Source organism: Apodemus sylvaticus, chromosome 2, assembly GCF_947179515.1.
Source record: "Apodemus sylvaticus chromosome 2, mApoSyl1.1, whole genome shotgun sequence".
Lineage (NCBI taxonomy): Eukaryota > Metazoa > Chordata > Mammalia > Rodentia > Muridae > Apodemus > Apodemus sylvaticus.
Window position 1 is genome coordinate 22,755,091 of NC_067473.1, and position 26,074 is coordinate 22,781,164.

The window sequence follows — 26,074 nt, forward strand, 5'->3', positions numbered from 1 at the left end:
TTTGAGGTTTTATTTACCTAAGTGTACCTTTTCTTTAATGTGTTGGGCTTCCTAACTTTTCTGTAAAGATGGCTTCCTGTCATGTGGCTGCCTGATGCTACATGGTGGACCTCCATGCCAGTAATCCAAACATGACTTTTGTCTTCTCTTCTCTATGCTCCTCCTTCGAGCTATTGATGAATCCACCTGTCTTGGGAAATGTTTCTTTCTAAATCTAATCAAATTCTTCTCAAGCTTTCATTTAATCTATTCTGAATCCTTTATTAACTGGACTAAAAATCTCAAGAGAAAGACTCTAATTTCTCTGATGTCTTGTGGTGACCATGTAAAGGTCTCCCAGAATTCTAGTACCACAAGAAATCTGAGACACCCTGACCTATCAAACACAGTCTATAAGCTACTAAGAAACCGTGTTCCATAGGAACTCTTTGCTTCCTGTTCAAATCCCAGCTCTGCCCCATGGAGCCAATGGGTCTTCATAGCCTGCATACTATAGTCTGGCTGTCTATGGTGTAATCAATGGCTTCTCTAATAAACATATTACTGAAAGGGAAAACATGCCACAGTGTCCTCCACTTGAACCTCAAAGTGAAAGCTTTCATATTTATTTATTTTCCCACAAAGGGATCTTGAATATTTATGTGATTGGATTTTAATCAAAAATAGGGACCAAACATTTTGAAATATTGGAACAATTTTTATTTGAAGCCTCCAGTGTGAAACAGAGGCAGACTTGGATGCTCTGGGTGAGATGTGTGGGGTCTGCCTCCCTTTTTGACAGGAATGTATGTTTCAGCTTCTGGAAAGGACATAGTCCTTTAGACACTCGGGTTGGGTAGCTGCCCCAACCCATGTGTAAGGCCAACATTAGACTCACTGTGGCCCAGGTACTATGACGTGACTATGTCAGAAGCTGGGGCTACAAAGCAAATGGGCAGTGGTCCCATTTTCAGGGGAACTGGTCTTAAGAGGCTGTCTTATAAATGACTGAGTCAGGACATGTTGTGCAATTGCAAGGCCCAAGCCATTCAAAGAAGGGTCCTTTAGTGGAGGAGGCAGGGAGGGGACCCAGCAGAACTTCTAGAGGACTTTTCTGAGTAGTTTTCAAGGACAAGTTAGGCAGAAAATTGTCAGCTAATAAGACACTATAGGACAGAAGACCATGTTGTACAACTAACGTTAAGTGGAGAAAAATAGTTTGATTATTTGCTCAAAATTGGCTTAAACACAAACGAGGAGAAGAAATGGAGCAGAGTAATAGCAGGGTATCTGTTCCACAGAATTTACACTTTTACAGTATAGTCAAAAGATTAGTTAAGAGCAGTGACTGGGTGGGGGGAGAGGGTATGTTATTAATGGTATGTGCAAGTAAGCATTGAGTATTACTTAGGTTAGTGATAATGTGTCACATCATTTAATCATCATGGATGCAGTATAGGTCAGGTGTGGCCATTGTATCAAGGTCCTAAAAAGAAATAAAGGGCACTCAAATGGGGTGATTGGAAAGTTTAATGCAGTGATGTTTATGGAACTGGGTGATTAAGGTTGTGAAACATTCCCAGGCTAGAAGCAGTCTTATCCACTTGTCTGCCATGTGGTTACAACAGAACGTTGTATTGGAGCCTCCTGAGAACCATGGCTGCATCCTGTCTGTTGGACGGAGTGGGGGGGGGGGGGGAAGGGGGGAGGTCTCATACTGCCATACACACCATAAAACTGCTTCATTATCCATGGAAGAAAAAGGGGTGGGGCGTGCACCTTGCCACTGACAGGCTGACCAGGACTTCTTACGGCTCAGAAAGCAGAAGTGAGGGCTGGAGTGGCATGTGAACAGAAAGAAGGGGGTGAGCTAGGCATAGTGGATATGCTCAAGACCTCAGTTTCTTTCCCTTTAAAAACAAGTGCTAATGTTGAGGAAAACGCATATACCCCTTGAGAGTGAAGACCGTGGCTTCTTCTGTGCAGTGGTGGTAAGACTTGTACATTTATAGATCTGAAATTGTGATTTCTTTCCTATGTTAGAAACAGCCAATCCTATTTTCAGGATAACCAGGATCATCAAAATATAATAAAACCTGCATTTCTCTTTGTAGCGGCTTTCTGGTAATTATCATCGGAATCCTGTGTCCAGTGCAGTGTTGGGATCCCAATGTATAATTTGACCTCTCCTCAAAAAGAGTGACTTGAGAAAAGAAAATCTAAAAGTGTAATCGAAAACAACCCAAAAAACTTGGGGAGCACCAATAAAATTAAAAGTATTATACTCTTTCAACTTGGTTTAAACTTTCCCCCTTTATATTGCATCAGTGATTGCCCTTACTAATTTGCAAGTTCTTTAGGCAGCCATTCAGTGTTATAAAAGCATTTTAGTTCATTGGAAGACTATTGGCTCTTTATATCTCAGAACATTTACAGAATTTAGTCCAAGTATTTCAAAGAACATTTGCTTTCCCTGCAATTCATTCCATGTTCTTTTGATTGGCATTCACCCCCAGGCTGGACGTGTCTGCAAATAGCCCTGGAAAATAAACAAAGTCTGCGATCAGGTCATTGCTTAGTGTGTGTGATGCCCTGTGGTCAACTAACCAGTACGGATTTATATAAGCACACAGGTGTGTGAGCGTGTGTGTGTGTGTGTGTGTGTGTGTGTGTGTGTATTCTGCTTCTAGCTAATTAATACTCTCCAAAGCCTTCACAGCCATGAAACAAATGAGCAAAGAAAGCAGCTAAAAACCATGCCCATCCAGCAGTCTAGCTCAAAGCATTTTCCGAGAGAAATTCCTCGTTGAAATTCTTTCCTTGAAGGTGTTTTGTGAAGGCTCCGCAGCCCTCTGTGCAGTTCAGCCATTTTCTCTAGTCTGCTCAGATGTTGGGGTCTCGCTGTGTTTCCCCCTCTTCCTCTGGTCTTTTCCTCCCATCTCATTTCTCTGTCTTCCACCAGAAAAACTTGTCCGGACCACCACACATCAGTGACCCCGCAGATTCCCAAGCTTTCAATCTTCATGGGAAGATGGTCACACAGGGGCCTTCAAAGCCTAGCATGGCCACTTAATATGGTGTTACCTGAAGGTCATTATATTCTATGGACATTACTTTTTGGTTTTGGGGTTTTTTTGTTTGTTGTAATTAGGACACTAGTAGTCTCTCTAAATTTTTAATTCTTTTTTTATATCATATTACATTATTTCCCTTTCCCTTTTTCCCATCAATTCCATCTGTATACCCTTCCCCATACTCTTTCATGTTCCTGGCATTCATATATATGCATATTTGTGTAAATTTCTAAATGCATAAATATAACCTGCTCAATTTCTTTATTGTTATTTGGATAGATGTTTCAAGCTATCCAAAGGTGTTTTGTGAAGGCTCCGCAGCCCTCTGTGCAGTTCAGCCATTTTCTCTAGTCTGCTCAGATGTTGGGGTCTCGCTGTGTTTCCCCCTCTTCCTCTGGTCTTTTCCTCCCGTCTCATTTCTCTGTCTTGGATGACTATGTATTGGATGACTAGTTTGGTGTGCTGGAGAAAACTATTTTGCCTGCTCTCAGCAATTCCTTAGTTACTTATAGTTCTTTGTATAGGATCAAAGACTTGTGATCTCTTTCCTGCTAATTTTAACATGTCTTTGATTTTGATGTCTTTGTTTAGCTTGTGTATATATCCAGTCAGTCATGTTGATGACTTTATGGGTATCTCTGTTGAGAATCCTAAGAGACACAATCTCACAGAAAACTCCCTGACCCCACTGGCTCCTTTACTCTTTCTGTCCCCTCTTCGGCAATAATCCTTGAGTTTTAAGTGCAGTTAATACATGAGTTTTACACATGTATCGTTTGAGCATGAACTCCCCAATCCTGCATTTTTAATGTTTATGGTTTTCTGTAATGGACTCTGTCTGTTGCAGAGTACATCTTTTGAATGTCATTCAACCCCCAGGCTCGAAGAGCTAAGGGCTGAAGACTACACTTATCTATGTGTGTATAAGGACAAATAATTTAGAATGGAGTTGTAGAGTATGCTTTATGGAATAAAGTGGCAGTTCTAAGTTCCATGAGATTCATGACTTCTAGTGTCCTGGGTAGCTGGCTACCCAATACCAGAAATGATTTCCCTCTTGTTTAGTAGGTCTTAAGTCCAATTAGAGAGCTTTTAGTTTTAGGATATACATGCCACTATAGTACCCTTAGTGTTATTGCACAGTGCTGGTCATTTCTTAGTGCAAACTTTAACTGCTATAATTCATTCAAACCCTTAGGAATACTTATAATTATAATTATAACCCTTAGGAATAATTATATATTATTGCTTTTATTAATTATTTTTAATTCTTCCTGTATAATATGAATACTAACAAATACTAACATATTCAGTGATTTTTATAATTTTGAGTTTGTGATAAGACTCAATAAGGACATTGCTATGATTTGAATGTATTCCTCAAAAGTTTAAACATTGGGTGTTAATCCTCAAGGTTCTCTTGTTAATGCTTAGATATGGTGCTGACTAGAGGTATTTTGGGAAGACAGAATCATAAGAGGTTGGCCTCCATGATGGCTTTAGCATTCTTTTTCTCTGTTTTCCATGTGATGCAATTTCCTCTGTTGTGATGCCCTGTGGAAAGCTCTACCAGATACCTAGATAATCCCAGCCTTCATACACTTGAAGCTCTCAGCCATCAAAGTTCTGTGCTTTGTAAATTACTTTAGTCCCAGGTTTGTTATTGTAGCAGAAAATAAAAGCATTATTTTCCCCTGCTCTAAAAAGATAACACTTTACAGAATAAGTAAAAATGATTTCCCCATAAATTCATCTTAATTTTTAAATTCCTTTAAAAGCTAAAAAATAATGCATTAATAAGTAAGTACACATAACATTATTTCAAGGAAGATATACAGATAATAAATTGGCTTTTGCCTTCCGTGCAAATCATACCTTTGGCATGCAGTTATTCCCTTTAACCTTATGGTTATAATACATATTCTTATTTTCTTCTTTTATTAAAAATAGATTCTTTTCCTGTACAGTATGTCCTGATTATGTTTCATCCTCTCTGCTCCTCTCCATTCCTCCCAACCTCATGTATTCAAATCCTTCCATCTCTCATTAGAAAACATAGATTTTTAAGAGATAACAACAAAACATAACAAAATTAAATACAGCAATACGGAACAAATACCATCACATCAAGGTTAGACAAGGCAAGCGCTCAGAAGGAAGAGAGTCCCAAGAGAAAGCATATGAATCACCAGTGTGACTTCTCCTGTTCAGTGAGTTGTGTGGGTGTTGCCTTCATCAGTGTTCCTTGCTATCAGTTTCTGGAGAACAACCTATTGTCTTTGTAATAGCCTTGGTTGCATGTGGATTTTCATTGTACCCCTTTGTCCAGCAATTCTATTGGATGTAACCCAGTCCCAGTAGAGGCTTTGTTTGGTGAGAAAAAAATGTCCATCCAGCTGGGACTTCATCTTTCTCATTATTTGGAGACTTCATTAAGATCACGTATTATATAGTTTAGAAACTTTCCACTGTACTAGGTTTCCATACTGTCCCTCAAATGTCCCTAAGTTGGAGGCTCTCCCCACATTCCCTCCCTCTACTCCTTATCCTCTACTCCTCCACACCTGGCCCTCCTATTCCCATCCACCTACGCCCAGTCCACCCATAAAATCTATTAAATTTCCCCTACTACGGAGATCCATGTGTCACCTCTAGTCCCTTTCTCTATATCTAATCTCGGTGGGACTGCCGATTGTAGCTGGATTATCATTTATTTATCAGTTAATATCACTATATAAGCAAATGCATACCATATTTATCTTTCTGGGTTACCTCAGGATGATCTTTTTCTAGTTCCTTCCATTTGGACACAAATTTCCTGTCATTTTTTGACAGCTCAGTAATACCCCATTGTGTAAATGTAGTATATATTCCTTATCTAAATTCTTCTGATGAATGACATCTAGGCTGTTCTGAATACAGAATATGTTTCTGCCTGTTATGAATACAACAATGAACATTGCTGAACAAGTGTCCCTATGATAACATAAAGCATCCTTTGCGTATATACTCGGGCGATGTAAGTAAATCTTGAGATAGATTCCCAACTTTCCGAGAAACTGCTGCACCAGTTTGCATTCCCACCAGTAATTAATGAGTGTTCCCCTTACTCCACATCCTCACCAACATAAACTGTAATTTGCTTATTCATCTTAGCCATTCTCATGAGTGTAGGATAAAACATCAAAGTAGTTTTCATGACTAATTATGTTGAACATTTTTTAGAAGAGAATGTATTTTTTTATTCGATATATTCTTTATTTACATTTCAAATGATTTCCCATTTTCTGGCTCCTCAGTCCTCGAAAGTCCCATAAGCCCTCTTCCCTCCCCCTGTTCCCCCATCTACCCCTTCCCACTTCCCTGTTCTGGAATTCCCCTATACTGCTGCACTGAGTCTTTCCAGAACCAGGGGCCACTCCTCCATTCTTCTTGGACATCATTTAATATGTGCATTATGTCTTGAGTATTCAAAGTTTCTAGGCTAATATCCACTTATCCGTGAGTACGTACCATGATTAATCTTTTGAGAGTGGGTTACCTCAGTATGATGTTCTCCAGCTCCATCCATTTGTCTAAGAATTTCAAAGAACTCAAGGTAGAACCCAGAGAACCAAATAATCCCATTAAAAAGTGGGGTACAGAGCTAAACAAAGAATTTTCACATGAAGAACTCCGGAGGGCTGTGAAGCACCTTAAAAATGTTCAACACCATTAATCATTAGGGAAATGCAAATCAAAACAACCCTGAGATTTCACCTCACACCAGTCAGAATGGCTAAGGTCAAAAAATCAGGAGACAGCAGGTATTGGTGAGGATGTGGAGAAAGAGGAACACTCTTCCACTGCTGGTGGGATTGCAAGATGGTGCAACCACTTTGGAAATCAGTCTGGTGGTTCCTCAGAAAACTGGGCATGTCACTTCCTGAGGACCCTGTTATACCACTACTGGGCATATATCCAGAGGATTCTTCAGCATGCAATAAGGACACATGCTCCACTATGTTCATAGCAGCCCTATTTGTAGTAGCCAGAAGCTGGAAAGAACCCAGGTGTCCCTCAACGGAGGAATGAATACAAAAAATGTGGTATATTTACACAATGGAGTACTATTCAGCCATTAGAAACAATGAATTCATGAAATTCTTAGACATATGTTGAACATTTTACAAAGTGGTTTTAGCCATTTGAAATTCCTCTCTTAAGAATTCTGTTTAAATCTATTTCCTGTTATTAATTGGATTACTTTTTAATATCAAGTTTTTTGAGTTCTTATTATATTTTCCATATTAGTCCTCTATAGTATGTAGAGTTAGTAAAAATCTTATCTTTGTCTGTAGGCTGCCACTTTTCCCAAGTGATGGTATCCTTTGCCTTATAGAAGATTTTTTCAGTTTTACAAGGTCCCGTTTATTGTTCACGTTACTGCCTGTGCTAATGGTGTTCTCTTCAAAAAGTCTTTTCCTGCACAAATAAGTTCCCTGCTTTCTCTTCTGTAAGATTCCCTGTATCTGGTTTTATGTTGAGGTCTTTGATCCATTTTGGAGTTGAGTTTTGCACAGGGTGGTAAGTATGAATCTATTTGAATCCTTCTATATATAAACATCCAGTTTGACCAATACCATTAGTTGACGATGCATTCTTTTTCTAGTGTGTATTTCTGGCCTGTATATCAAAAGACATGTATCCATAAGTGTGTGGGCTTATGTCTGAGTATTCAATTCAATTCCCCTCATCAAAGTGTTTGCTTTTATACCAATACCATGTTAATTTTTATCACTTAGTTTTGTAGAACACCTTGAAAATGGGAATGGTAAGACTTCCAGCAGTTTATTTATTTTGGATTATTTTTTATTTGTTCACTATTATTTTAGCTATTCTGGGATTTTGGGTTTTTTTATATATATAAAACTGAAAATTGTCTTTTCAAAATCTATAAAGAATTGTGTTAGAATTTTGAGGGTGATTGCATTAAATTAGATTACTTTTCGTATAATGACCATTTTTCTTGTGTTAATCCTACCTTTCCATGAGCATGGTAGATTTTCTAATATCTTCAAAGACTTGAGATTTATTTATCTATGCTTTAATTCAATTTACATCCCAATTACTGCCCCTCTTACCAGTCCCCCTCACATAGCCTCTTCTCCCATCCCCTCTCCCCTTCTCTGAGAGGGTGGCAGTTCTCCTTGTGTATTCCCCCCATGGCATATCAAGGACTCAATATCTTATATACTCATAGTTTTATTTGTTAAGCCTTTCATTTCCTTGGTTAGAGTTACCTAAAATTATTTTATATTTTTGAGGCTATTGTGAAAAGTATTGTTTCCTGATTTCTTTCTTAATTCATTTGCCATTTGTATATGGGAAGGCTACTGATTTTTGTATTTAGCTACTTTGTTAAAAGTGTTTATCAGCTGTAGGATTTCCCTGGTAGACTTTTTAGAGTCATTTCTGCATACTATCATATTATCTGCAAGTAAAGATACATTGACTTATTCCTGCTGATTTATATCCCTTCTTTTTAACCTTGTAGTTGTTGTAATTATTGTAGTTGTAAATATCCTTTAAAATATTTGTGTGTGTTTTTGTATGTGTGCATGGACATGTGTCTATATGTGCATGTGCTTGTATTTGTATGTCTGTATGCATGTATGTGCCTGTGTGTGTACCTCTGTGTGTGTGTGTGTGTGTGTGTGTGTGTGTGATATGTGTGTACACTAGAGTACATGTGGAAGTGTGGAAGTCAGAAAATATCGTTCTGGATTTGATCTTGTCTTTTCACCATGTAAATTCTTGAAATTGAATTGAGGATATCAGTCTCGTAAGCAAGTTCTCTTATGAGTTGAGCTACATCCCTCTTATCAAAAAATATCTTTTGTTTAATATATTCACATGCATAATCAATAATGTTACAGGTAATATAGATTATATAAACCAATGTGTCAAAATTTATAGAGTATGCCTTCATTTAAACAGATGTTTATGACAAACTTTCTCTTTTACATTTAATTTTAAAAATGGTAATGAGTGTAGATGCAATTTAGATGGTGGAGGTGCTACCTAGTATGCATGAGATTCTGGGTTTGATCCACAATATCCTATAAGCCAAACATCGTGTTTCATACCTGTAACTCCTGCACTCAGGAGATGGAGGTCTGATTAGAATTTTAAGGTCAGTCTCAGCTATATGACAAGTCAATGTCCAGTCTAAATCTTAACTTAAAAAATTTATAATGATGAAAAAGTTGGAACCAAGCCGATATAGACATCTGATCCATCAGAATTGCCAATTTTCTCAGATTATGGCATTAATTTGCTGTGTGGTGCTATCATCTGGAATTAAAATACTAACACTGAATTTTAGGAACCGAGAAACAGAAACAAGCAGCATAAGCCAGTGAGCTGTGAAAATGGCGGCATACTCACACATGCACCATTGGAAATGCTCCTGCACTCTCTGCTCGGGCAGATGGGGCAGGATCAGTGATGCAGAACTGCTTCGGAGGAAGCTTTTGAGGAATCAGGGTGTTAGGAAGATTTTTTAGGATTTCTTATGTAGCATTATCGAATTCGATGACTTGGATGAGCACTGAAGTTAACGTAGTCTGCCTCAAGTATCAGCAGACCATTCTGATGTAGGCTGTCAGATCTGCAGTGAAGTGGTTTTCTGGGTCACAGAGTATCTGTCAGTTACCCCACTCAGCTGTTTAGTGCAAAACCAACCATTGTTGCATCTGAATAACTGGAGGTAGCTGCTTTGCAAAGTCTTTATTTAGAATGGCAGGTGCTGATTAGTCCAGTTTGTGGACCTCAGACTTTAGATCTCTCATTTTTTCATATAAACTCACACAACAACAACAAAAGGCAAGAGAGAGAGCCCTAGGAACTTGAGCAGATATAACTACCCAATCATTCTAAGTGACCTTACTATATCTATTAATTTCATTTCAATACATATCTTTCAGACAAGCAAAAATTTTTATTTTCTAGAGAAGAGCAAAAAATTTTTTTAAAAAGGTGTAGGCTTTGATTTTTCAAAACCTATTTAAATAAAAGCTTTAAACTCCATTCTAGCCCACCATCCACCAGAGGTCATGGAAAAAAAGCTTATAGGGCAAAGGTGGATGTGGACTTGGACTTGTTGGTGGTGATCCCAACCTGTGTTGTCAGGAAATCAGCAATTAAGTTCACATGAATCAGCAGTGGTAGCTCAATTCATTCACAAACAACATTCCCAAAACAGCAATGGCAGCTCGATCCAGGAGAAACCCCTGAGGCTCTGCCAATTGGCACAGTTTGCAGAAGGGACAAGAAGCTGCCAGAATATTTTTTGTGTTTCTCTCTTTTAAGCCACAGCACACAATGATCAGGGGAAAAGGCAAGGCTAACCAATGCTAGAGCATCATCAGCGAAGACCAGTGTCAGCAAAGCCAAATGAAGACCAGGAAAATGTGGCAAGGCGAACCAAAACCAGACTGTACTCCACTGTCTGTTGGGCTATATTTATGCCCTTGCTAAGCATCGTGTGTCCTCTCAAGTGTCTGCTCCATCCAAACATCACGTGTTCCTTTTTCCAGGAAGTTTCCAGAAAAATACCACATATCTGTTCTCAGCAAATCATCCTCTCACAAGTTTGCTTCAGCAAAATATCATTTCATGACGGTTTCCAGAAAAACATCACATAACACAATTGCATCTCCAAAGAAACCAGAAATATCCACTTCATAAAGTCCTGAATTTAAGATCAATTATGTGAGCGTCCTTGTTTTCTTTGAAAATTGTCCTAGTTTGCTTTTTTGAAGCTGCTATAAAACACCAGGGTAAACTTCAGGAAGTGAGGATTTATTTCATCTTATACCTCCATGTTTCAGTCAATCACTGAAGGAAGCCCAGTCAAGAAGCCAAGCAAGGAAGAGATCTGAAGGCAGGAACGAGAGCAGAGACCATGGAGGAAGAATGTTTACTAACTTGTTACCCATGACCTGCTTTCTTATATGACTCAGGGCTATCTGCCCAAACCTGGCCCTACCCACAGTAGACTGGGTCCTCCAACATCAATCATTGAACAACAACAACAAAATAATAATAATAATAATAATAATAATAATGCCCCCACAAATTTTACTACAGACCAATCTGAGGAGGCTTTTTTCTCTCTCTCAGTTGAAGTTTCCTCTTCCCAGATGACTCTTGCTTGTGCCAAGTTGACAAAAAAAAATCTGAATCAGCACAAAAATCTCTGTTAAAATTTTATGAACAATTCTTCTTTTAAAAATGAAACATAGAGAACATCCAGTGACAGACCCAAAGTGGGATCCAGCTCAAGGGCAGGTCCCAAGGCCTGACATTATCACTGAGGCTATGGAGTGCTCACATAAAGGGACCTAACAAGACCTCACTCCAGAAGACCGAACAAGCAACTGCAAGAGTCAGATGCAGATATTTGTATCCACCCAAAGGACAGAAGCTGCTGACCCTTAGGGAAAAGCTGAAAGAAGCTGAGGAGGAGGGCCACTCTGTAGGAGGACCAGCAGTCTCAACTACCCTGGACCCCTGAGATCTCTCAAACACTGGGCCACCAAACAGGCAGCATACACCAGCTGATATGAGGCCTCCAACACACATACAGCAGAGGAATGTCTGGTGTGTGTTCTATCAGAGATGATGCACCGAACCTTCAAGAGACTGGAGGCTCCAGGGAGTTTAGAGGTCAAGTGGAGTGGGTAGTGGGCATGGGGAGATCCTCATGGAGACGGAGTGGGGAGGAGGTATGGGATGTGGAACAGTCAGAAGGTGGACAGTGTGGAATAAAATCTGGAGTGGAGACAGAGAAAGAGAGAGTCAGAGACAGACAGAGACAGACAGACAGACAGACAGACAGACAGACATAAACTGTTAGGAAAGACAAATTAGACATGATTTCCTGATCTTCATCTTTTTAAAATAATTAGATGCGGAACAATTGGAGAGAAGTAAGTATGAATCAAAGGTTTAAATTTTGGAAATCACCTGTGAATGAGAATTAAAAGCAAATATCACACAGAGATGGAGGCAGCATGCGAAAGGCGTACATGTGTCTGCAGCAGATAGAGTCTAAGAGCTGAAAGACTGGACAAAAGCCCCATCTCTACCCAGAAGCAATCTTCAGCTGATAAACATTTGGAAATATAATTTAGTTTCCTCCAAGGGAGTCTCTCTGGGGAACCCAACTCCACTTACAGGGAGCTGCATGCCCCGCAGGAAACGGCAAACACAGTATGAACTCAATAGCATCCTCAGAGGTTCCTTGTCTCATAAGATCCCGTTGGGGCATCTTTTTTCATTTTTTTATTTTTATTTATTTTTTAACCTTACAGGTTCTATATACATATTATGGCTTCCAGTTAGGTGTTTTTTATGGAACTCCTGTGTAAATAAAGGGTTTCTGTGTCTATATCTGTTTCTTGTGTTTTTTCTTGCTCTCTTGTGTTTGGTTAGTCCTACGTCATTTTCTTTGTTTTTTGTTTTAGCCTCTTATATTATGTTTTATTTTATTCTAATCCATTAGATGCCTCTTTGGTAAACACAGATATAAAAGATATAAATCCATAAGGGAGGGAAGATGGGGGAGGTTGAGAAGGAATGGAAGAAGGGAAACCACTCAGGATATAATATATGGGAAAAATTCCTCTTCTAATAAAGAAAAATGTTGTATAAGAAAACATGTTAAGAACTTTAACAAAAAAAGAGTCAGAGAAGCAAGTCATTATTCACCATGCCCAACCACCTGTGTGCATTTGAGAACCACCTATGAATGTCATTTTTCAGCTCTGTAAGGAACTGCTAGTTTAAGAAAAAAAAAAGGCTGATTTTAGCTCCTAAGTTCAGGGGTCCAAGTCGAGTGACTATGTTGTGATGTCTTACTGAGGCATGGCATCAAGGTGCAAAGCTGTGTGTTAGAGCCAATCTGTTCAGCTCACTGTTGAGAAGGTTGGGGAACAGGAAAAAACATCATACATTCAGTCCATGTTTCACACCATCTCCAATAGTGTCATCAAGTTACAGGTCTGTCCATGAATTAACGCATTCATGGTCAAAGTTCCCATGAACCACCTCTTCCTAAAAGCCTTGCTTCTAAGCATTGCATTACACACCCAAGTCTTCAATTCATGAATATCCACATTTCAAGATGCTGATTTAAATGTACAGCCTGTACAAAACAAGTATGAGACAAACATAATAAGGTCCCAGAGGGATGCCATGTCATTCCTGGTTAACAGGAAATCTGTAGAACAGAAGTAAAGGAAAAAATTTAAAATCAGAAAAGCAATCAGCAGTTTATAACTCACCAGAGATAGCAATTAAGAGCGGCAGAGTCTCCATTATTTGGTGTTGATTGTCTCATCTCTCTATACAAATATAGAGAACACTGTCCTGGGATTTCTTCTTTAACCAGGATAGAGGATAAGATCAAACTCAACATGGGAGCAGATCTCTGAGTTTGCAATGTTACAAACATGGGGAAAGGAATTCTTAGAAAATTGTTAACTACAAAACTTCCTTTACTTCTATTGCACAGGGATACTGACATCCCAAATTTGAACTGTCAAAAGTAGTTCTTGAATAGCAGAACATTCTTCTATACTCTCAGGTCTGCCCCCCATTAGAAGTGGCAACACAAAAGCTGTGTACATCCATTTGTTCCAAGAGCCAGTAAAGGGGCCCATAGGCGCCTGTGCCCTCTCCAGGTGCACAAACGCAGCAGCCAGGCCGCACTGTACAGGCAAGCTGCCTTCATCTGGTTGGCATCTCACATTTCTTTTCAACTTTCAATTCAGACTAAACATTAATATAAGTTTTGATAATCACCCATGAACTTCATGTTTTTTAAAAGGTAGTGTAGCTCTCTTCCTGTAGTGTAACCATAGCAACTGACAGGGAACACAGAGAGAAAGCTTTCACACATGCTGTGCTAATTAATCCTGTCCCACCGTTTTCCTGCAGCTGAAAGATGGAGTTTAATAAATTTTGCATGAGTAAGCAGGTTTTGATTTGTGAACCTCACAAACACATAGAATGGTCTTTACCAAAATCATCTGGGAAAATGGCACTAGAAAGTCATATTTCAAGGTACTCTTTTTTTTAATGAACCGTTGTTTAAGTAATTTGGTCTTTCTTGAAAAATATAAGATTTATCTCTCTTATAATAATAAATATAAATTTCTTTAGAGTGAACACCTTTGTTCACAAATGTATGGTACACCTTTAGAGCTAACAGCTTTCAATTGATTATATTCAAAAATGCTGATAAGAGAGCTTCTCAAGTGGTTGAGAAAACTGCACTCTGGGATAAAATAACCTCATTTTCTATATAGAAATCTATGAGCAAATCCACTTGAAAAACTTTTTTATAAAATCTTGAAAACTCATCCGCAATGCTTCCTTGGGAACCATTGTAGTTTGTTTTTTAAAAGTTAATAGGTTCATTTCAATCATCTCTGAACCTCAAAGCTGTGGCTTTCTTTGACCAAAGTATGTGAGAAGGGAGAAAATGTGTAGAATAGGAACTTCTGTTTGTATTTTCCCCAAATACTTAACCGACTTCACAACTCACATTTGATCTGCAATCCCATATGATAGCTTTGATTTACATTATATTTAGGGCATTTGGGGTTTCTTTTTCTTTTCTTTTTCTTTTTCTTTTTTTTTCATCTTAGGATATCATATTCTATTTAATAACAAGCCTGATTGTCTAATCTGTCAAAGGAAATCTCAGTTTTTTTCCATTCTCCTGGCTCTGTCTGAGCTGTCTGATAGTAAGGCCTCAGGAAAAGCAAGAGTATCCCGCATGGGTGCCATCCCATTTACTTGACAGCCACAGACGGGATGAGGGAAGGGATAAGGCGGAGCCTAGGTCCAGACCTGTCATAAGCTCTTTGGTTTCTGTATGAAAATGCAGTCATTTAAGGACAAGACCTTTGATGGGTTTACCAAACCCTTCAGACACTCTCCATAGTACAGTTTTGTGTGGTTTGAGGTAGGATTATACTTTACTGGGCAAAGAATGTGTTACGTGGAATCTGTGTTTGGGAATACTTCTATTTATGTGCAAAAATAGTGTGTATAGTAGAGTATATTTGTGTATGTCTTACATCTATACTTATTGTTTGGGATATATATATAACCAATTCAGTATATCTTCATTTTACTGTAAACATTGTACTGTAGAATAATCAACCACAATGATAATTGAATTAATAGCAATTCTTTGCCTTCCCAGCTGTCATATTAATCTCAAAATTTACCTACAATCCGAAAATGAGCAGCTATGGTTAATAAATAAACAGGAAGAAGTTCATGTTCCCAAACATTGCTGATAATTTTTATAGATCATTGAAATGAACACCTTAAAGTAATTTCCCAGCCAAAGTGTTGTATTATATTACACTTTAAGCATAATACAGATAAAAGATTCTTTACAGTCATTGTCTATCTTTGTCAAATAACTGTGGAAAAACTACCAGAGATGGTCAGTTTAGATGAAGGAACAGTTTCTTTTTGTTCATGGTCTCAGAAGTTTCAGTTGATAATGATTTGGTCCTGTTGCTACTGGACCTATGGTTAGGCAGAATATCACAGCAGACAGCCCATGGTGGAGGAAAACTACTCAGCTACTCACTGGGAGCAAGGGAGAAAGGCTATTACCCTGATATGCTCTCTAAGACAGTGCTCTCTCCCAGTGAACCAACTGTGTACTTCTAGACTTCATTTCCCAAGGTCCATCAACTCTCAGTAATGCTTTCACCAGTGAACTGGTCTTTACCAAATGGGCCTCAAGGGAGCATTCCAGATCTGCCATATTGCTTCTGTCAATAAACATTTCTTTTCAAAGAGAATTAGACAGTCATGACATACAGCCTTGGAAAAACACTCAGAAAAAACTTACCTTACTAGATAATGAAACGAAAGTGGCTGGGTGGCTCAGCAGTTAAGAGCTTGTACTGACATACTGCTTTGCAGAGGGCCATGGTTGGCTGCGGGCACCCTCATCAGGAAGCTCTCAGACACTTGTAGCTCCTGCTGCTGGAGATCTGACACCCTCATCTGGTCTCCAAAGGCTCCCTCACCCATGTGCCTATTCCACTAAACACATAATTGACATCTTTTTAAAAATGGATAATCTCACATTCCAGAGGTAAACCCCTGAGGACATGTGGATACATGTTTGTTTGTTTTTTTTTCAGTCTGTGTCTGTATGTGAATATTTATGGTTATAAGGTCAAATTTCACATACAATTTCAATTAAAGTAAGACTGCTGCCTTTTCCCCATTGCAATTTGATATCTGCTCTCACCATCTATATGTGCCAGTTCCATCATTGCTTTATAATTATAGAGTTCATTGGTTTTCAGATAAACCTCCCCAGTGTGCATCCCCTTGTTAGTCTCTGAGAAACATACACACCATAAGAACTTTTGGTTTAGTTCATCGAGAAAAGTATTGCACTTTCTTATTGCAAATTCAATAGGCCCACAAACATTGGTAGCACTGATCAGTTGTATAGCTGGGAGACTTTATCTTTAATACATCTTTTCTGCAAGTTATTTGGCCAAAGAACCCTGACTGACATGACTTACAAAAAAAGGAACTCTCAGAGCTATAGCTCTGTAAAACAGAACTATGAAGTACTCAGGAGATTCTAGAGTAGTTGCGATTTTTGTTTAGTAATATTTTATCAGACTTACAACACTAATGCTGTATTTGCAGTATGTATAAATTGATGATTATTAGCATGTCTTCAGAGTATAGAGACTAAATATGTTCTCCTCAAACTGTGTGCTGACCTTGAACTTGCATTCACATATCTGAATTATAGTAGTGGTGCTTAAAATTTTTAAATGGAATATTTGAATTTAAAGCACCCATTCTTTTAATGCCCACTTAGCTTCTTTGTTTGCCCTAACCTACAGGTCTGGCAAGAGCAAAATCCGTTCCTAGCCACACGTACTCCAATGAAGTTGTTACCTTGTGGTACAGACCTCCAGATGTTCTCCTGGGCTCTACAGAATATTCCACCTGCCTTGACATGTGGTAAGAAATGGGTACCCTATCTAATCTGCGTGCCATAATTTTTCTAGGCCAAACCTAGACAAGCAACTAACAATTTGAACAAAGATTAATGGTGTGGGAGTCCTGCCTGTGTGTGGCTGTACTGTTGCCTTTTTAAAATCTGATTGGGAATGGGACCTCATCAGAGTCTGCTCCAGATGGTGCCTTCTAATAGTTCTTGATGGAGAAGGTCAGAGGCTTTTTTGTCTGACTGTCAGAACTATAATTTTCTGTGAGGTCATAATTTATGGTTTATTTTATGACAAGCAAGTGGGTATCTTCAAAGAGCAGTAGACCTAGAATTAGGAGACAAATGTTTATATTTACTATAAAGCTCTGATAATTGGTTTGATGAAAAGCTATTGATACTAAATTTTCCAAAATGAAATACCATAAGCTTTTAAAAATATCGGATAATTTCAGAATAGTGTCAATTCATGCATTAGTTCACCATCTATTAAAAAATCTTGAATTAAAATGACTGGTAATGTTTGTTCCATATTTGTTAATACTGGCAAACTACTCTGTATTCCTGTTTATGTAATGTACAAATTATAATCATCAAAGGGAATGAATCTGACTCTTAACACTCGGGAGAGAGTCACACGTGGGTATTAAGCAGGACTTTTCCTGTTCTAGAGTCACAGTTGGGGTTGAAGTAAAATAATTCATGAAGATTGTGGCTATTTTACAGCCAAGGCATCGTTCCCGAATGATTGCGCTGCTGTATTTAGAATTTAGCTCCATGATCATATAATGTTTATGGCCTCAGTAAAACTTCAGTGCGTATTATTTATTTTCCTCTTGTGTAGTTACTTCTGGCTCATCCCCAGCAATCTTGGCTTTTAAAAATTAGACACTAATGAGTCCTAGCTTCTTACCTGGTATATTTCATATAAAAACAATACATTAAGAAAATAATCAGGCTCTTTGCAATGGAAAACATGGGGACTTTTTAAATGTGTGTTTAAGATTCCCCTAGATGTGAGTCTTGCTGCTCTGTGGAGCCACAGAAATAATTTGCAGCATCTTATGAGCACATAGTTATCATCTTAGGTTGTAAATATATGGCTTTCAATTGCATTGTTAAAGAATCTAGGCACTCAAACACCTGAAGATTTGTTACCATAAATGTATATACCTCATCATAAATCTAATTATATTTTAATGATATTCTAAGGTCCCAAGAATAAATATCACCACCTGTCATTCAGTGGCTGAGCTGATGCATCTTTTCATCACTCAGATTTTCTGATGTTGGCTTTTTAATGTTTATTTACTCTTTATTCAGTTAATATTTTTTCCTAAGGATAGACATATCTTTGAGCAACATAGATACTGAGATCATTAGTTCTAATCAGGGAAGGTTGGAGGTAGAGGCCAGTGCACACACCCGGGTATGTTTTAGTTGTCTTTTTAATCCCTTGCTACTGTTAGCTGAGAGGTGGCAGTGCAAACAGTAATCATATCACAGTCTTGAGTGATAAAATGTTTTCCTCCTTATTTTCTACATGAGGAGATACTTAGTCTTTCAGTGAGTTCAGCTTAGGCTTCTACTAATAAAACATAGTTTTGAAATAATTGTGGTATAGAGCCAGTTTTGTCTTCGTTGCTTGGCAATTTAGTCAAGATTATACCCTCCGGGACATAAGAAACTGTTCTTCCTGTGCCTTTGGCTCAATTATGAGAAAAGGTAACATTAAAAATGTTCTCTAAGGGACTACATACATGGCTCAGTTATGAAGCCCTTGCAAGTGTGATGACCTAAGTTTAGCATGGTGGTACATATATGTAACCCCAGCACAAGGGATGAGGAGATGGATGGGACACTAGACCTCAACTTAGTGAATCAATGATTTCCAAGTTCAAGGCCAGACCTTGTCTCAAAAATTGAGGTGGACACCAAAGACACCACTGACCTCTGGCCTCATTGTGATACACATTTGTGTCTGCACTCATACATACACACTGACACATATGTACAGCATGAATTTGGTTTATTGCCTAGGTGGAGGACCTGAAATCAAGCCCCAAAACCAATGTACAATTGTGAATATTCTGGACAGGCAGAGTTTGAACTCTTATTGTCTAGTCAGCCTAGCCTCCTTGAAGAGCTCAAGCTAGTAAGAGACCTGCCCTCCTCCCTCAAAGGTAGAGAGCTTCGTGAAAAACAGCACTCAAGGGTGACCTTTGACCACCATAGGTATGAACATTCACACACTTACCAGTACAGACACACACACACAGTCAGACACACACAGACAGACAGACACACACACACACACACACACACGTATGTACATATGCATGCATGTGTACCCACAAGGTGGGTGGAATTGGGAAAATGTTCTTTATAGTATCTAGTACAGAGTGGCTTCTGACTTGCTAAAATGCTTGTTTCTTACATTGTTGGTTTTCTAAGCTGTCCCATTTCACTCCCTACTCTGACCCTACCCCATGTGTATGAGTGACGATTTGGGTACATGCTGCCAATTGGCTTCGAACAGAGACATGGTGGTAGGATATAAAGAAGCCTGTTATTAAGAGGAATGGGGAAAACTGATAGAAAATAGCGGATCCCAAATGCCCTTTTGTTCCCATGCCAAGATTATTCATTGCCAGAAACAACTAGCAAATGTGTCAGGGTTGAGCAGTCCCCCATGCTTATTTACAGTTCAGTCCCAAGCCCTAGAAATTATATCTATGCTATGCCTGTCATCCTGAATCTGATGTCAGTCCTAGCAATTTTCTAAAAGCTGTTTTGCTATTTTGCTGTAAGTCAGGTAAAAATGCATGTGTCTTTCCCATGAGAGGGACATTCACAGGGCACTGATTTTTTGCATAATCAATCGCATCGATGCAGGATATTCAGACACCTGGAAATGGGATTGTAATTGAACCATGGCTCAGCTGCACCAAAAAAGAAATACAAATATTAACCCAGGGAGGCAGGTGGCAGGAGTTCCAGGCTATTTTTACAGCTCATTTACTGTCCTGGGGCTTTAGGGCAGTAACTAAGAACTGATGATCCCTACAGAGGGCTTAAATGGCCACAGGCACTAAAAATATTAATGAAGACACATATGCAGTAACACTGTCAGCATGTGATAGAAATCAGAGCTGGCACTCTTAGGAGCTTCTCCTGTAGGTCTCCAGCACCAAGGCAATGCGTGAAGCGCATTAAGACTTTGGCCCAGGTAGCTCCCATACCTTTTGATCCCCTTCGTATAGCAAGATCGAAGCAACAGAATCAAATTGAACATCGCCTCGTGTACAAAGTCTGCTAATTCTTGGAGGTTGTAGCTCCTTGAAAGTCAGAGCACAGGACATCATTGCTGAGCTCTGAAGCCAGAGAGGCTCCCAGGGTTCTGAAAAGCACAGGAAGAGAAGCGTGGGTGCGAGGGCAACTATCTGTGTAGCCCTTCGCCTGCTGGAAAGCGCAGCTCTTACTGTGGAGCCTGCTGTTTTAAATAAGCTTATATTCCTTCTCAGATGCCCAGAGTTGGGTTGCAGCTGCACACATCCTCAAAAGCAGAACACAGTTGGGGATTATTTTACAGGTTTAATTTTTAATGTCAGATAACTAAATTATCTACTGTTAATAAATGATCATCTCATCAAAGGCCTTGTGCTTTAAAGGGAGCGGTGGTATCAACCGCAGTGTCCCCCAACACAGTATGCAGAGAACGATGGCGTGCCAGGCGTTTCCTATCATCATCTTTAAAGCTAATTAACATATTAACTACGCCTGTCAAAATGTGGGGTAGATCATTTATAAATAAGCCTGTCAAACATAATGAGATTGCATATTAAATCGCCTTTTCTCTATTACTCTCTGATTTCAGATGAAAATGAATTTATTTGACATTGTAGCAGCTGGGTGGTTTGGAAAAAACTCTGTGCAAGTCATAATGTATAGGGAAATGTCTGCATTAAAATTGATTTTAATACATTAGAAAGAATATTGCCTATTTATTAAGTATCGTAAGGCCTTCTGGTATTGCTTCACGTTGCTTAGTGGCCACTGTATTGGCAATATCCAGTGTCCTGTCATTATCATTGCTGATCTTTCTGTCTTGGACCATGGCAATTTATACAATAAAATTTCCTAAGACCTGGGTTTATTTACCATTATTTTAAGAGAAAGCCATAAATGAACCTTGCTATATGTCCTTCCCTGAGCATAATTTATTCTATGTAAGGCCTATGTTATTTTGAAAACTTGACCAATAATAATAGTAATAGTAATAGTTACTTTCATTAACTATAAACTGCAGCTAAGCCCTGCTGTGCTTTTAAATTACCTCCCTATTATGCAGTATAGTAAACAACACACTGCAAAGATAAGTGATCTAATGAGGGTGATAACCAGCCTACAGACTCCAGGGTCATCTCCTCAGCACCCCGTTTTTATAACATTCTCTACTATCTCATAAGATTTCTAAGAAATTGGTCTTATTTTACTACTGATGTAACTCTAAAATGTAAACAAAGTGCTTTGTAATATATTATACTTCAGCCCATGTTCGGTCTTTCCTGTAGCTCTACTATTTTGGGTGCCTTTGGTTCTCACTCAGGTGCCTGTTTCCTTCCTGTCTCTCCTGATAGCTTCATCCCAATATCTTCTAATATGTAATTATATTCAAGGAATACGTAAGAGGAAACAAGGCGTAATCATTGAACTGAATCCATTTTCACGATCCTGCCATCTACACTGACATGCATTTCCCCAACTCCTAGTCATTACCTGATTTTCACTTCTGGTAAAGTGGGTGAGTCCATTTTTACAATCAGTGTCAAGGAAAAATGAGATTTTGAATTCCTGAGCTACAACAGTCATCTCTCTGTCAACATTGTTTGCATGTTTTCTAATTATTGCAGTCACAAGGCCAAGAAAGATATGAAACATTCATTGTGGAATTCAACAGCTCCCTAATAGTGCTTAAGCAGTGCTGAAATAAAGCGTGCTCCAGCTGGCTTACTGACAGTGGGATGCAACAGAACAGAAGAACTAGGTAAAGACAGCCACACAGAAAGACCCACCTGGTCCAGGAGGCAGCCATAGTTTGTAGTCCTTTACATCTAATGAGGCCTCTTAAATTTTGACTTGCCATATAATTCATCAACATAGAATGACACCATCAAGAATTAATACCTCTGTGAGAACAATGGGTGCAAAGAATCTAAGTGTGCCATATGACTTAAAATGCACCAGAGCAACAACTGGCTCTAGATTTCAGTCAGAAGGGAATTGATATATTTTCATGTTAGGTCATACCTAAGGACTTTTGTTTACCAAAACTTTCTACAGAAAATGTATTATTGGAAGGTTTTTTTGGTCAGTGCGTCTCTCTAACCCTGTCTGATTGTGAAACTGTATTTCAGTCAATATATTTGGCCACTTTGTAGTAATGACAATATATAGGATGAATATGTATGTAGTCTTTCCTGCTAAATATTTGCAAGACAAATTAAATTTCACCTAATTTTTTAATCACCACTGGCAATGTAATTGGCTACCCACAAATGGATTCGTGAGTGGTTTTAAAATGGCTAGTCACAGAGACGAAGAAGCTTCATGACGTTATTATAACCTCTGTGCAACCAGCTGCCTCACTAGCTTGGGAGACTGGAACGAGATGATTCCAAGAAATTCTTGGGAAACATAAAACTATGTAAATATTGAAAGTCGTATTCTTATTGCCTTTTGGATTTGAAAATCGACTAAATTAAATATCTCGTGTTCCTATTAGGCTGTAGCATCCAAGACTTCCACGGATTATGAGAATGAGATGGGAGATACTATAATTTTTTAAGGAATGACCATACAGCCTTTGCCTTTGAAATTAGAATTTTTAGCTCAAGAGTTTTTCATATTACATGAGGGAGCAGGGCATGGGTACAATACGATTCTGTGTTTTAATCTCATAATGTGTAAATTAAGGAATGCCACATGTAGGTTAATCCCTTTAATTTTTTGGTATGTTTATACAGAGGCCAGAAGACGGTGTCAGATCTCCTGGAACTAGAATTATAGGGAGCTGTGAGCCACCTACACTGGGTACTAGGGAGCAAACTAGGATCCTCTGGAAGAGCAGGAAGTGTTTTAAAAGCTGAGCCATCTCCAGCCCCACTATATCGTGCAAATGAATCAAAACAGAAAAATAATCATTACCATCTGTATTTTGTTACTATCCTTAGTGCTGTGTTCAAATCCCTGATATGAAGAAATTTTAGAGAAAAGGTGTTTATTTCAGTCATACAGTCTCCCAAGAGGAAGTCTTGGCAGCAGGAGCATAAGGTCACATTCCATCCACAGACAGGAAGCAGCAAGCAACCAAGGTGGGCTCAACTTGCTGTTTACTTTCCCTGTGGTCTGGGTCCTCAGAGCAGGATATGGCTCCAAGCATGTTGGGATGCACTTTGATCTCATCTCGTCTCATCGTCTCATAATATCTCACAGATGGGGCCGGAGATTTGTCTACAAAATGATTGTAGATGCTCTCAAGTTGACAATCCGTATGAACAACCACAAGTCTATCCCTTGCCAACTTGACACTCCGACATGTACATAACTAAGTGAAATATGAACATGCAAATCACATGTTATGTGATGGTACAATTTATAGATGAAATATATGTTATATTGTTGACCATGCTTCCTTTTCTTCTGGTTTCAAATAGAAGCTTTCTTCAGGTATAAGAGGGATACTTGTCTCTTTGCTAATTTTTGTAAGTGTGTTATAATGAATGGAAGGACCAGTTGACCCTTCAGTTCTTCATATATCTTCAAAGTTTGATTTTCATCATAAATGGACTAGAATTGGGGTCACCTAATAGACACACCTCTAGACATGTATTTAAGGGAGTTTCCAGAGAAGTTAAACTGAGAAGAAAAGTGCCCTGAATGTGGGTGGGGTCCTCCACTGAAGAGATAAACAAAAAGAAAGCCTTGCGCTAAGGTCCTCTGCTCTGAGGAGGTAAAGAGGCAAGGAGAAGAGCTGCTTCTGCAGTCATATCTTCCACATTGTAATGAATGACAACCTCGGACCATGAGTCTCAATACAGTCTTCCTTACAGAAGATGTTTCTTGTCCAATACAGGTCACAGTACTGATAAAGGTTACTAATACAGTCCTATGTGGGCATATGACTGGCCTTTTCTACAGGAATCTCTCTGAGATCAATGCCGTTGGTTTATTTTTTTGGTTCTTGAGAAGCTCATAACTGGTGGATGATGTCCTCATATCACCTTAGAAGCCAGGAGCTTATGGTCACACAGACCAACTCACACACCTTTCATTGCATTCATCTTTGCTCTTCCCAGGGCCTCCCCATTTTCTGCTACAAGTTTACTTTTTAATGTTTGAAGCTCTTTGATCCAGTTTATTCTATCCTGCTGGTATGTGTTGGAGAAGAGGGGGCTGGTGAGAAGAATCCAACTGGGCAGTTCCTTTTTCCACCAAGTTCTAATCGTCCACCCTATTTTCAGCTGTCAGGTTCATCTTCGTGATGCTTAGAGCCTGTGTCTCCGTGTGCCTAGCTATATCAAAGTTGCTAAATTCAGATCCTCTCAGTGTAACTGGGAATTGCTATCTGTGGTCTGTGGAGATCACTATAACTTCATGTGCAACTGGCAACAAGTTATCTCTCATCTAAGTTGCCTTTTTTGTGTGTTTAAATGTTTTCCTTGTGTGTGTTTGAATTTGGTTTAATTTTACTCTCCTAATCAGCTACAATGGTCTTTTTTGGAGGAAAGTGGAACTGTACATTTTGCCTTATGTCCTCTTGTTGATAATCCAGTACTCATGGTTTTAACTATGAAGAGCTAGCTGCCAGAGTCCTTGCTCGCTGAGTGGGAGCCAGTGAAACAAGATAGCAGAGGAGGAAGCTTTGTGACTGCCAGCCTCTAGGTGTGATGGTGGAAACAGATAATCTATACTACTCAACTGTTAGTGAAATAAAAATAACTTTGCACAGGAAAGCAAACTTTACAATAAAACCAGATTTGGATTTATGAACTAGTTATGAAAGCAGGTAAAATCTGAATTCATATTCTTTTAAAAAAGAGTAACATTTTCTGTGAATAGAAAGAATGTCTTGAAGACGGTAGTCCCTTGGGTCTATATTCTGTATGAATCCAATATGACCTTGTTGTTTAAACAAGTGTAAAATGTGAAGGTTGGGGCTCAGTTGGAAGGGTGCTTCCTAGCACACGGGATGGATCTGATCTCCAGCACCTCATAAATACAGGTATAGTGGTGTATACCTGCTTTCCCAGAGCTTGTAGTGTCGAAACATGAAAATCAGAAGTTCAAGCTCATTCTGTGATACAAAGTGCATTGAAAGCCGGAGGGCACTACATGAGACTGGGAAGATTAGTTAGCAAGACATTAGAAAATGTCTAGGTCAGTCAAGCTACAAAGACAGAAGGCTGGCTTATATGCATGGGGATAACACTGAGTGGAAACTGAAATGTAATTGGACAGACACTGGCCAGCTCTAGGAGTGCCACTCACGGCGGAACTCAGGAAGGAGACTGAGCGGTTCCCATTGCTCATGGACAGATGTGAGGGCATGGTGCTGTTCTTACATTCGCCCATTAGCTCGTCATGAGACTGGTTTGTCTAACATACAGTCTAAGTAAGAATCACATTTTCTTCTCACATCTGTTGCATAAATTTTCACTGTTATTAGTAAATTATTTTCTATTTTAGGTGCTATAGCATGCAGTTGATTAGCTGACATACTTAGTGTTTTTTTTATCTTTGTGTGTATTGTCTTTTGATTATTAGTGCTAATCAATGTCATTAGAAGAATAATGAAAATAATACAATAATTTAAAATGAAGTTTTATATATATGCATATTTGCCTACATATATGATATATGCCACGGGTATACCTTGTAGGTTGGAAGGGAACACCATATT

At 38.9% G+C, this 26,074-nt stretch overlaps 1 protein-coding gene across 2 annotated transcripts in view; it reads left to right on the plus strand.

The window, feature by feature from the left end:
* Cdk14 (cyclin dependent kinase 14) overlaps nucleotides 1-26,074 on the plus strand; it is a 557,511-nt gene that overhangs the window by 307,299 nt on the left and 224,138 nt on the right. For both annotated transcript variants that reach the window (XM_052173165.1, XM_052173164.1), the window contains exon 9: nucleotides 17,006-17,126. In XM_052173165.1, the coding sequence (XP_052029125.1) occupies nucleotides 17,006-17,126 (121 nt within the window). The remainder of the gene's footprint in view (nucleotides 1-17,005; nucleotides 17,127-26,074) is intronic.